The sequence below is a fragment of the Amblyomma americanum genome, chromosome 1 (assembly GCF_052857255.1).
Source record: "Amblyomma americanum isolate KBUSLIRL-KWMA chromosome 1, ASM5285725v1, whole genome shotgun sequence".
NCBI lineage: Eukaryota > Metazoa > Arthropoda > Arachnida > Ixodida > Ixodidae > Amblyomma > Amblyomma americanum.
In genome coordinates this window covers 227,772,700-227,786,530 of record NC_135497.1, presented here as the reverse complement: position 1 = coordinate 227,786,530, position 13,831 = coordinate 227,772,700, and the positions used below count along the sequence as shown (strand labels likewise).

General features: G+C 45.5%; 1 protein-coding gene across 1 annotated transcript in view; it reads left to right on the top strand.

The window, feature by feature from the left end:
• The window catches only part of LOC144114713 (uncharacterized), a 44,965-nt gene that overhangs the window by 3,037 nt on the left and 28,097 nt on the right, over window positions 1-13,831 (top strand). The window contains exon 3 of the mRNA XM_077648614.1: window positions 8,106-8,207. Coding sequence (XP_077504740.1) covers window positions 8,106-8,207 — 102 coding nt within the window. The remainder of the gene's footprint in view (window positions 1-8,105; window positions 8,208-13,831) is intronic.

Sequence of the window (13,831 nt, the reverse complement as noted above, 5' to 3'; positions counted from 1 at the left end):
ATGAGTAAATAATTGCTTATTTCTAATTACTTTGCCTTGATGATTCCCCTATACATATTTATGGAATTATGTAGCTGTAGTATGTATCACTAATATTGATATGTTTCACTTCATGAACTGATGAAGTGAAACATGCAGGCACTAACATGCATGCTCTACACTTCATTTTACTGATAAGTGATGCCACTAATATGGGAAAGTGCCTCATGAACTGAGTTAAGAAAAAGTGAATTGTGCTTTTAATAAAAAAAGCAGTGGTGATAATGATATGCCAAATGTGTTGATTGGAAGGTTAATTTTGGACACTGGTCCTTTGAGTCGGAAAATTGAGATGAAAATCTGTTTTTCATTTATTTCGATTATTCCCGTAAAATGTACGAAGTTTGACCCACAATACGATTTTAAATCTTACGGAAAAATCATTTTTTTTTTGCGAAAAACCTTCCAAATTCTATTTAAACAAAATCACACCATTGCTAGAGGTACTTTGTGCCGCCATGAGAGAGGAATATGTACCGTGAAATTAGCAGCAGCAGCTGGAAAATTGTACAAGATCGTTAATTCGACCCAACTAAATAAACATTTATTCCTACTCCTCAACTCCCCCGTTAATTCAGATAACCAGAATCCCGCCAAGCACCTGTCTTGAGCTCGTTTATTCGGACGCCCAAGGGCTGGCATCAGTCAGTTCGGTCAGGCTCCTTAACTGGTGCCGTGTCACGGTATGATGTGCTCGATGAACCGATCGCCCAAATATTTGTTCCCAGGTCTGAACTGCATGTTGCTTTGCTCCTGGCTCCCCTCTGACACACGCGTTTAAAGCCTGAACTCCATGTATGCGAAAACTACGCAAACATGACGGCGGCAAGAGGCTAGCGACACCATCGCGCGAAGCATTTTTGCCGTGTCGCTTGTCTCGTCGCTCGGATCTGCACCAACAGAAAATTTCGCTCGTCTCCAGGAAGTCGCCCACGCCATTGGCCAATCAGAGCCCCACACAGCCGTTTCCGGTTTGTCCATGGTTTGTCACAGCTTCTCCTCCGAGATCCCAGAGAGCCTCAACCACCGTGGCCTCAACAAGCGTGTCGTCTTGGTCGTGTCCGCCGCCGAGAAAATATTTGCTTTGCTGTAGGTGTGAGGCAGACCCGCATAATTTAAATAATGAGAACAATCTACTTGTTGGTTACGGAGGGCTAACAACATTTGGAGCGGGCTATACGAGCGGGCGTACTGCAGGGAGAGATGCGTGTCAAGCCGCTGGTACTGGCTCTCGATCCACCGTACCGCTGCTCTCCAACTGTGCAGAAACACTCGCGGCGCACATTCTCACTGCTTTATTAGAGTTTGCTCACTTACAAGCAGATTGCTGTGACAGTTTACGGGAGTGTTTTTACCAAGCCGGAGTGCACAGGCACCGAACGAAGGCACACCTCTCCCGTGAATCCGTGATGTGACTTCGTCTCTGCAAGCACACCGTTGGTTATCTCCCCTGCCGCTACACCGCTGCCGTAGAGGAAATATTCCTTTGGCCCTGACTATGAAGCACACAAAATTTTATGAGAGAATAGGTTACGGGCGTGTTTACTAAGCAGGAGTGCGCAAAGCACGCCCGCTGTGCACGTCGCCGTGCCACCTCATCGCGTCGCTCGCTCTTTCGCGCGCGCACATGGAGCCCACTCTTAACTGCAGGTGTTTTGGCGATCGTCAGGCTCCCGGCGGTAGGCTGATAGACTGGTTGCATAGTTTCATTTTCGGAGCTTCACCGCGAGCCTGGACCGGCCGGCAGTGGCTCTCGGCTACGCTTATCAGTCAGCCAGCCGAGCTACTTGCCATTTAGAACAACGATTGCGTTGTCGTGGACATTTTTCGTTTTTTTTTGCTTATTTATCAAAGGAGTCTTCATTGCAGCTCCGGCAAGGCTCTGAAGCCAATCTGATTCGCTTTCCCCGATTCCGTCCGCATGATACTTCAGTTCATCCAGCACACCGGCTGTTCGCCGTTTGTGACACTATGTGTGAAGAAGCCCCAACGCTATTGTGTTTTACACTGATAGAAGCGATAAAGCGACATTTTCTTTCTTAAGAAAAAATAACTGCTACCTTCCCCCCTCCCCGGTCGCGAAGGTTTTATGAACTTGAAAGGCTTCAAGTTGGCAGGTATAATTGTACTAATTTGCGAGGTTTCGTCAAATTGTGAATAAACAATTCTGTGCATTAAGTTTGCCCATTTTATGCGCATTTACATTTTAAAACCTGCTGCCATAATGTGATGTTTGGTCATGTTTGAAAGTGTAGGTCCCCAGCTGACCTGGTAAATGAAACCCTTTGTGCTGCTTCAATCGAGAGATTTAGCATAGCGGAATCCACTACTGAGCTGTGCTTGCGAAATGGCAGGTGTGTGCCCCTTGTGCCATCTGCACACGCAGCTGGTGCCTTAACTGGTTCGCGGTAGGGGATCACCCTATGCTAAATTTCTCTAATAAGACAAATGCCAAAAACTGTGTGGTTGGCTGCCTTGTACCTTGTGGCAAAATTGGCGCTTTTTATTGACCAGCTTGATTTCCCGCTGCATATGGGTGTTGTCGTTTTGAAAATTTTGTCAACATGATTAGTGAAAAGTCAAACTGTAGGGCCGGCGATGTTAATAAATGAGGAAATGAAGGCAGCAGCAGAAAGGAAAACTTACCTGGGCTCGTATCCCAGCTTGCGTTCCTTTAGGAATGTTCCTTTCATTTTAAATATCGGGTACCAGTCACTCTGAATGTATTTAGTTTTGAATCTCAATATACCCTCTGAGAACTGTTTTAAGAAAAAAATCAATGGGTATTTGATCTATACTGACAAACTACCTTGACCATTTTTTAACGTTTTGTTGTCCCTTTGCATATATTACTAGAGATGGCCATGGTAGATGAGGGCCAGTATAGATCAGATCTTTTTTTTTTTAAACAGTTTTCAGAGAAGCTCATTATTTTTATTGTCATTTGACTTTGGTTTTATTCTGTTAATTTACTACTATGGATGATTGCTGATTATCCAGTATTTGTTTTCTGTTTCCAGTGCAATACTTGCTCATGAGTTTTGTATGAATGCTGCCATGATTTCATTATAATTTTTCCTGTGTTATGTTCTGTTCTCAATGTTTATATCTGGTGCTTGTTCCCTTGCTTTTGTGTAATTTCTTCACCCCCTTCAAAATTTTTGCATCTGTTGTGTACTACTGCCACTGATTTTGGTGCTAGGACCTCATCAGGCCAAATTTCTTGTCTTGGCTTCCTCTTTCTCTGTTTAAAAAAAAAGTGTTAGTGTACCTGCCATGCAGGCGTCGCCGAGCAGAGCTCTGAAGGGGGGACGCTACCTTTGAAAACCGAAAAATTGCAAAAAAAGCGATTTGTGGACAAGTATATATTCCGGTACTATATGATATACCGAAGCGTCAGGCCGTGACATCAAGATGCGGCGGCGCTGGCGTCAGCAGCGATTTTCGTTGTGCAGGCAAAAGGCGGGACTGTCCGCATTGGGTGCGCCACGCTTGTCTGGTTTTTGGGCGAAATTCAAGGCGTGCTGATAAATTGTGGCGCAGTTGGCTGAGCTGCAATGCAGAATAAAGGAAGCGGCATAAGTTTCCACTAGTTCATTGCAGTCAGATAGGCGCGAAAGCGACGGGCAGGGGCCGAGGAGCATGACAAGTTCGGCGACGGATTGACCTCTCAGCCAGTATGCGTTTCTGCATTAAAATCTATCTAATCAGTTTGCATCTCTTCATCCGCATCCTTGGTCTTCGGTCGTGTGGCAAACAGTGCAAGAATTGAGTAACGTCTGCAACTCGTTCACATTCTGTCATGCTCCCAGCATAAGCTTAGGCGCGATAGTGCGCTTGTGATAGTAAGTTGAACCTGAGAGGGTTATTTTTGAGATGCTAATCACCTGAAAAACAACCCAAGCATCACCTCGCGCAAAAAAAGAAAGAAAGGGTGCTTACAGTCGCCTACAGTGTCCTGCTAAGAGCGCGCGAAGTTTGAAGCAGCACCGGACTTGGGTAGTAGCATACGCGACACGTAGTTTTTCTTATTTTAATTTTCGTGACCTTCAAGTGTGTCGTTTCAAAACCTTCGGTGTAATGGAGCTAGGATTTCGGCAAAGTCATGCACCATCATTTCCCCAATTATATGAACTTTTCCATTGTAGGTCAATCGGAACGTGGCGAACACAGCAAATACCACACCAAAAGCCACTCCGATCAAGCAGAATGCAAACACATGAATTTAAATTCTAAAATAAGAAGCAATAAACTTATTATTTATAGCTTAGCAGAGTAAGCATAAACTTCAGTTGGGGTCAAGGAAAATTCAATGCATGTGCTTGTGCAGCTGTCGGATCCCATTAAAATTTTAAACCCAATGTTTCGAAGCTGGCTCAGTTCCTTCATCAGGGGTGACTGAGGCGAGTAGCTAGCTTTAAGTATGGAGGGTAGGAGCAACGTTTCGAAGCCGGCTCAGCTTCGAAACGTTGGGTTTAAAATTAGCTTTTTCGTTGGAGGTATGCAGTTTATTATAAATCCCCATACCTCGCGCTTTCGCTCACTGTAGACGTGCTGATACTTGCCGCCAACTAAGAGCGGAGAAGCACCCGATGCAGCATACCGCCTACTATTTCCTTCTGCCGAACAGGTTGAAAAAGTGCAGAACTGCTCTCCAAGCATCAGCAAAAATGTTTTGAACCAAAAGCGACGTGCACGCTTTGAAATATTCGCACACGCAAGTTCGTTTCTAACGCGAGTTGGTTTCAAAGGCACCGTTGCATGGTGCAGTGTAGGCATGCCGGGTTATTGCCTGCACCCAGCGTCGCTGCCGACCGCAGCGCCACCTTTGTTTAGAAACATGACGCATGTCTATAAACTACCTTTTATGTAATTGTCAATGTGTAAGTCGTCGTGAAAATATTGGAAATATATAACAAGTCGCGGCAGCCCCTGAGCTGCGAGCAAGCGTCGAAAATGCCCCAACTACGCGCGTGCCATTCCTCTCCCGCTGAACTGGGCGCTGCCATTTTGGTCTTGTTTTGTTCGTGAATTCTTTCCCTTTTCATCGCTCCCTGTGGCGGCTGCGGTGGCAGCGTGCTCGAGGTGTGGCTAGCTTTTGACTGGGGGCATCGCGACTGCTTTCGAGTTTCCTGCATCTCTCGAATCCGAGGCTACGATTGGACCAAGCGCGTGCTCCTTGAGAATGAGGGGATCGGGCGGCTGCAATTGGCTGCTGTGCTCGCTGACGCGTTGGTCTCCGCCGGCTGCCCGCTGCATGTTGTCTGCCCTGGCTTCTTGGTCTCCTTTGTGCGCTGTGTTTGCCTTTCGCCATCTTTGCGATCGCTGTCTCTATGGTCTCTCCCTGTGCCCTTAGAACAGTTTCGTGCAGCCTGTTGATCTTTGCGTGATCGGTCATGATGCCTAAAATGTTCGGTGCACGGAAGCGTTGTACGAGGTCTGCCTGCATGGCAAAACGCGCCGCCTCTTCCAGCAACGTATTGCCTTCTGCGCATGGGCAAGGCTGAGAAACGGAATGAGGGGAAAACAGAGGCGGCAAAGGAAGAAAAGGCACAGAGACAGCTCCAACTGTTCAGCAGGGTCATTTTAGACTTGGAAATGTCACAAATATCGAAGGCCATTTTCACGTATTTTTTTTTTTTGCCTTGCATGGCTACTCATCCCAGCATCGTAGGAAGTGCTCATCGGACTTCCCTGTGGTTTTATTTTTATCCTTTTCGTAAATAAATTTTTGAGGGCAAAGAAAAAAAGCTCATTTATTCATTGTACTGTGCTTGGAATTTTGATAATTAAAATTTGGTTAATTAGTGAATGTAAATTAGTAACTAAATTCAGTGCTGTGCTAAAATTTTTTAGCAAGGTAATTTAGAACAGCCTTGCCGTTGCCTGAGGTACCTATCAAGGAATTACCGTAATGAATTTCACAGTGCCAGTACATTCTGCAAATTCTCCAGGCCTTTCCCTGGTGCCTGTTCTGTTGTGTTCTTGTGCCCCTCTCGTCCTTGTTCTTTTCGCGCCGTCCTAACATTATCTACAAGGAACCCATGCAAACAACCTCAATATACTCCTATAACTTTAGAACCAGTGGGCACAACTCTTATGAAACTTGGTAGTTCTTCCAATGTTCATGATGTGAGCCTACCCTGAAAATTTTATCAAGATATCTCGAGAAACAAACAAGTTGGTGTCCTCTCAACCTTCGAAGGCTGTTTTTTTCAGAATAAATTTTTTTGCCTGGTGTGGCCGCTCAGTCAAGCTGTATCTCTGGAACCGCTTATCAGAATTTCATGGTGTTCCTTTTATTCCATACCTGAATAAATTTCTGAGGGCAAGACAAGCCTGTTTTTTCAAATCGTGTCTTGAATTTGTGATAAACATTTAAAATTTGATTAATGCAGGCATAATTAAGTGACACTAAATTCAGGGCTGTGGTAAAATTTTTCAGCAAGGAAATTTAGAAAAGACTTTGTCTTGCCCTGGGCTACCTATCCAGGAATGACAATACTGAATTTATCAGTGCCAGCACATTTTGCAAATTCTCCAGGCATGTCCCAAGGAACCCATGTAAACCACCTTGATATACTCTTGTAACTTAAGAACCAGTGGGCACAGCTCCATGAAACTTGGTAGTTCTTCAAATGTTTGTGCTACGGGCCTACCCTGAAAATTTCAGATATCTCATGAAATAAAGTTGGTGCTCAAGGGTATCCTCCCCCCTTAAATCGTACCAGTTGGCTAACTGAGCTTCAAAAAGTGACTAGTTGCAGTCGTGGGGTTTCTCAGTATTACCTAAGAGGGAAAACTGGCGCCACTGTCTCTGCGAGTTTTTTAAGAGAGTACTTCTACCATGTAATGCTGGGAAGATGTTTTGTGTTTGGCTTGGCTATTGTTCGGCTGAAAACTTTGCCACTGAATGAAATTTTGCCACTGAATTGGCAGCTGCACTGTGATGCTCTCGTTTTTGTGCAGATTAAGTTATTTTATTAGAGTACCTTTAATTTCTTTAGTGAATTTTATTTAGCACAGGTGTTAGGCTGGTATGAAAACTTTCACAGCAAATCTAGATTTTTTATGGAAAGAGTCCTTATGACTGAGCCCACATTTCTACCCAATAATAGCCAAGCCAAATACGAAAGTTCATCCTCCTATCATTCCAGCACCTCTCCATGGTGAATGAAGTGCAGTGAAGCCTGGTTTCGCTTCGGTAACATTGAGAAACTGCGTGGCCATAGTGGGCACTGTCTGGGTGATTCCGGGTGGCGGTGCAGTCTGGCTAGGCTAGTAAAATTAGCTCCTGTCATTATGTGAAAAGTAATGCAAAAACATTACTTGTCCCAGTACAGGAAAAGCCGGCATGTACTCGCAGATGGTTCAGAAAGTCTCAGCGGTGGCAGAAAAACAGGATGACATCATCAACCAGCCGTATGATGCACACAGCAAGCCGAGCACTGCCACTTCGGACAATGCTATGCATGTTGTTTGTCTAAATATACTCGCCACTGTCCGACCTGCACGTGGCGCCAGTTTTCGTGACATTTGTACAAAGATTGTGACTCTACCCTTTGTCGTACAGCGTTCCCAGTGATGTCAGCATTTCTCTTCGCATATAGCTTACATGTGCTAGTCTGGATAGAGGCTAGCTTGTGACAGGATTCGAACCAATAGGCAGTCTGGGTGAGAAGGCTCACCCAGACTGCCCACTAACGGCGTCAGGGTGAGGGATGCAGCGGAGCGGCATCGCCCTATTCGGTTGCAAGCTATTGCGAGCAGAGATATTTGAAAATTATTTCTAAATTGGGTCCATGCCGAGCTTTCAAATGTGACTAATACCCGTGAAGACCACCTCTACAGATCTATTACACTAGAATATGCCCATCGAAATCATTTCTGGATCCTTTAAAATACATTCTTTGTTGAATTAAGGAAGTGATGCTCACTTTGATCAACATTGCAGTCATTAGACCATACATTCATGCACTCATAAAGGTATATGTACTGCTGTTTTTTACTCCCTTTTACCTTGAGAAGGAACTAGTACTTACTTGTGTTGGTTATTTTATGTACAGCTGATGAGGACTTGGACGACGAGGAGCTTGATGATGAAGAGCTTGATGATGAAGAACTTGACGAGGATGAGGATCTAGATGAAGAATCTGAGGATGAAGATGGTGAGTTCATTTTTACAGAAGTGCTAGATGCAAAGAGTTGAGCTTGTCATACAAGCAGGGAACTTCCAGTGAATCAAATTTGATAAGTTGGACCACTATCTTTTAGGAACATTATCTGGATTGAGTACATTTCAATCAAGTAATTGCTCGTTAGTGTCCACCTTACTGCAGTCGCATGACTACAGAGAGCAACTCTGCTTTCTTAATGCCTTTGCGGTTGAAAAAAAAAAATCTGCTTTGCCGGCACTTGAACCTGGAGCTTTCTGGGGAAAGCACTTCACCAGTCAAGCTAACCAGAGCAGCTAATAGATGACGGGCTGAGGCAGAATTGATGAACAGATTGAAGTGGGAATGTGTTAAACCACCGCGTTTTGTGGAATTGCTGAGAGTCTGACCTCATTTTATGAAGTAAAACTCATTATCGTCAACCCTGTAGTTGGGTACACCTCAAGAACGAAGCGGTAGAAACCCTTCAAAGGCCCTCCAGCTAATAGCATCGGCTCTCTTTCATGATGTTGCAGTTACAGTATAATCTTGTTAATTCGAACTTCAAGGGACGGAAAAAAGTTTGTATTAACCGAAGTTCGAATTATCAAATGACCCTGAAAAAATTACGAAAAACCATTCAGTTGCTGCAGATATATTTGGAGAAAAACTGAAATAGTCGCCTGCCTTTGACGCAAAAACTGAGATTTTGTGCAGTTCTGTGAGATTCTTCACTGCGCGAATGCTGTCGTGGGCCTCGAGGCAGAATTGTTCCAGAACGGCAAGAGCCACCGCGGCCTCTTTCACCGTGCGGCGCAGTACCTGTGTCAGCTCCTCACATGCGGCGTCGCCCTCCGAAGCGTCTTCGCCCGAGGCACCGAGCAAATTTTCGACAATCTCGTCCTTCATTAATGAGCCATCGACGGCGACACCCGCATATATGTTGATATAGTCCTCAGGACGCAGTTGTTCAGGAAGTGAGCCTTTAAAACGATCGTCATCGGACAGTGCGTCGGCGCACTCGTCAATGGCGCGCACTATACTCCGTTTCATACATCAGGTGCAACGCTGTGAAATGTATGGAAGCAGTCCCCATGGGAAAATAAAGGGAGTCGTGTTACTCCACGCTTGCTCTGTGGACGAGTGGTCTAAGGCTTGAGAAAGCGACAGCGTGTCGTCAGCAATAAGAGTGCATTTAATCAAGCTCATGACAGATGTGTCATGTAGTAAGCCTGCAGGCAAAGCATTTTCTTTCTTTCGCTCACCATAAGGAACGCACTACTTTTTGGTCGCGGATGCAGGAAGCGCAAACAAGAACACTAACTTTGACAGCATTGCACCTGATGTATGAGACGGACTATAGTTCGTCTGAGCAAAGCCGCAGTGACGGAAACAGTTGGCGATCACCTGCGATGGCGTAGTGTCCCACTTACTCGAGTTCTAGCAGAACTGTGCTTGACAAGAACTGGCCTGGCAAACAATGCAAATGTGGAACCACACACGACGAACAAAGCGAGACAAGTGCGTAGCCTCGCCGTGCTGGAGCACTAAACCACTACATGTGAACAAATGCCTCCAATGAAGCGCATACGAGGGCCAATCAGCATGCGAAACTACGGGCGGCTCGGCTCTGGCTGGTGGGCTTTCAGAAACCGAAATTATTCGTCCGGCGGCCGTGCCATCACTGTCCTGCTCACTAAGAAAGTCGTGAGTGCGTTGCGAAAATTGCAAAAAATTCATTGTGCATTTCGTGCTTCTTGAAGTATACTTTCGCAATTATTTGCTGTAAAAGTTATTTGGCACGCCCAGTGTCACGGAAGCTGGGCCGAATTAACCGGTGCGAGAGAGTAGCAGCGTTCGAATTATTGAGCACCCGACTCCATATAGTTCTATGGGCATTGGCCAGGACCAAGCCGGCTGTTTGAATTATCCAATTCTCTGAATTAATGGGGGTCGAATTGACGAGCTTAGTGTAATCTCCTAGCATGACATCACGGTTGGCTGGCAGGTGCATCCATGAAATGGGACTAACCGCAGTGTCATGACAATCGGCCGATGCCATTGGCTGGAGGGCCTTCTTTGAGGGGTTTTTGCTCCTTTGTTCTTGAGTTGTATCCAACTAGTGCGACTGTATGGGTGTGAAGGAAAAAGTTACCTGGCTTTCTTAGTTGAATTCATCCTGGCCCAAGGTGCTCTTGGGCTGGGCTATTGATAATTGAAAATTTTAATCTATTTCGGTAATTTAACTATAAGGATGCAGTGCATTGCATTGGATTGTTATTAGTGAACAGAAAACTTCCCAATCTATTTTGTATGCTGGATATTTTTGTAACTTTATTCCAAGGGTTATAATTTTTTCAGCAGATCAAGATATGCAAAAGAGGGTCAGATACTTGCTGAACATCAATGGAAACCTAAAATAGTACAATTTTTGGTGAAACTAGCAATTTTTTTTATTTACGGGGTATGCTTTAAGGGTAGTCCTTCTTGCAAGAAGTTGTTTGCTTGGTTATCATTTTTGCACGATTCTAACCCTCACTTTTTTTTTATTCTGGAAATGAGCTGTCAAAAGTACGTGTGTTGCAGTTGGACTCAACGCTCAAAAACCTTAAAGTCGAAACCTCGGACTAAAAAACCGAAACGAAGCAGCTCAATGAACGATGGCCAGCCACATTGCCATCGATATCAGCAAGTCATCGAGCGGTGGCCGAGTGGTTATGGCGCTCGGCTGCTGGCCCAAAAGACGCGGGTTCGATCCCGGTCGCGGCGGTCGAATTTCGATGGTGGTGAAATTCTGGAGGCCCGTGTGCTGTGCGATGTCAGTGCACATTAAAGAACCCCAGATGATTGAAATTTCCAAAGCCCTTCACCACGGCGTCTCTCATAGCCTAAGTCACTTTGGGACGTTAAACCGCCATAAACCAAACGAAACGAAACCATTTTTTGCAATCATTCCGCTGGTGTACCCAGAATAAAGGTGCGTGTATTCATCCACAGTGTGTAGATGGAAAGGAAATGGCTGTTTCATTACGAGGCATTGTTTAGACCTAAGTAATCATCTTGGAAGAGACTGGAGGGAACCAAGGAGCGACCATTGCATTAGGTGCCCTGGAGACATGCGTTTGCGATTGTTGAAAACGAAGGGACTGTATTTTTAAGTGCAAAGCTTCACGAAAGGACTTTAGTGGCTCACAGCATGGTTGATTTCCTGAACTCGAAGATTCGCTTGCAGATTATATCAAGGAGTTTCGAATCGACCAACTGCTGATGTCCTCTTCTTGTTATCAAGGTGACTGCTTCCTAGCTGGTGAGGCAGTACAGTAGTATACCGAGGGGTTGCTTCAAAGTTAGCAGTAGCTGGGTCTAGAAATATTTTGATGAGGAAAGGGTTCTTGCTGGGGCAGAGAATGAGCATCGGGCAGAAACTTCTGGACTTTAACGAAGAGATTTTGATCATGTTCCTGTGGTTCGTGATGAACCTTCGCGTCTCGTACAACTACTCGCTTGGGCAGATCGGAAACGCCGACCAAACCCCAATTTTCTTGCACATTTCTTCAAACTATACATTTGAGTCGATGGGTGCCAAGCCGGTGTGTATATTCTCGTCTGGCAACTGCACGGCAGACGGACACAAATTGAGTTCGTATTTGATTTTCAAACGGAAAACTGTGCCAGTGGACATTACGTTTCGACAATGTGGTCGTCCATATATGGATGGACACCGACCTCATGATTGATTGGGTCGATTTGGTCTGGTGGATGAGGCCTGGAGCCAGCCTTCGTGTGTGCACTATACTGGTGCTCGACTCCTTCAGGCCACATTACTGACCGCGTCAAGGAGAAGCTTGCAAGGAGAAGCTGTCACACAGATCTTGTGGTAATTCCTGGCAGGATGACATCCCAAATCCAGTTGCTCAATGTGTGTTTGAAAAATTACAGGTTTGCACTTACGTCTGCTTAAGAATGGAAATGCGAAAGCCTTTCCTCTCTTTTTCTTTTTCCCTCCATTTTTCATTTATATTTATTTGAAATTTTTATTTTAATTTCCATTTTTAAATTTCTTTTTTTAATTTGTTTTGATTTCATTTTTTAATACTAAGTAAGCCTTCTCGTGCATCTACATTGTGTTTCATCGAATCGGTCATACGGAACCCGCTTCAAACACAGCATTTATTTTCATTAATTCAATTTAACTAAATAATTACATTTCATCAACCAAACTTTTCTCATTTAAAGATGTACTCACGCACTACCTAACACTAACTTTTGCACGTTTACCTCTATAGAACAACATAATCATGTGGACAAAATTTGCGGACACTTTTTGCTGACGCGACATAACCATATACAGTTAAACCTGGATATAACGAAGTCAAGAAAAGTCCAGGATTTTTTTGTTACATCTAAGTTTTCGTTGCATGCAGTTTTTGTGAGAAGACCCGGAAGGATGCAGAACGGAAACCATAATAAGAAATAAGTGTAGGTGAAATCACCCTGAAAATATTCACGGAAAACCCGGAACTCGAAGCCATATAAACATTGATAAATGTTCCACGATCGCAGTGATAATGCACCTGCCACAGCAGCCGCCGCCGCCATCTTTACCGCGGCTGGTGTAAAACTTGGGAGGGAGCACCCAGCCTTAAAGCTTGTCACAAACAAAAAAGAGAGAGAGAGAGTTGGTCCACCCGTGATCACGCCACATGATAGCGTGCTGTGATATCTAGCGCGGCAAACTGACTGTCCATAGTAGCTCTATGGACTGCCCTTGCTGTAGACGCCCACGCCACAGGCCACACAGATGCGAGCACTAAGACTTACCATTGCCAAAACATTGGGGCCTGACTAGGAGAGCGAAGAACGGTAGAGGAAGCGGCTTCACGAGCACTTGTCTTGCAAAGGCTGGTCACGTGGCGTCACGCTCCTCATACTCATGCGTGCATTTCTTTCCTTCCTCCATGCATGCGCGCAACGCCTAGCTGCTACGAGTGGGGTTGGGAGAGTGGGACAGGCGGGGCCACTGTGACTGAGCTAGAGGGGAGTGCCCGTAGTCGTGCCGCCGCCCTAGGTAGGCCGCGTAGTGCGGAGGAGCATGCTTCTTCCTGGATGTTCCCTCTCGCGGTCTGCCCGCCCCGTTGCCTCAGGAAATGAACTCATTGCCTTGCGTTGGTGGCTCTCCCTGCTGTCCCCACTCCAGAGTCCCAGTGGCCCCGACGCGAGAGTTTTCGGTGCCAAAAGCGCATTAGCCACCGCGCAGCGGCATTGGGCGCGCATTGCTCATGCCGTTTCGATTTTGCTATGCCCTATCATTTTTCGCTGCTTTGATACGTCAACTGTTGTAGTGCCACGTGGTGTGGCGTTCCAAAACTGAAAGCAACGGAGATGCACCGACGGCGCTGGAGCACAACACGTTGTCTCAGCTGCGGTCGCTTGTTACGACAGTTCCTCTCACGACAGTTCGTGCTTTATCATTGTGAAACTTTTATGCCGAATTTCGTAACTCAGGCGAGCTAAGAGATAGTTGGCTTAGCGAGTGCCTTATATCAAGGTCAACTGCCAGTACACATTTGTTACATGCAGGTCTCAAATACATGCGCTTCAATGGGGGTGGCGTTGGGAATTAAGATCTTCATTCGAGG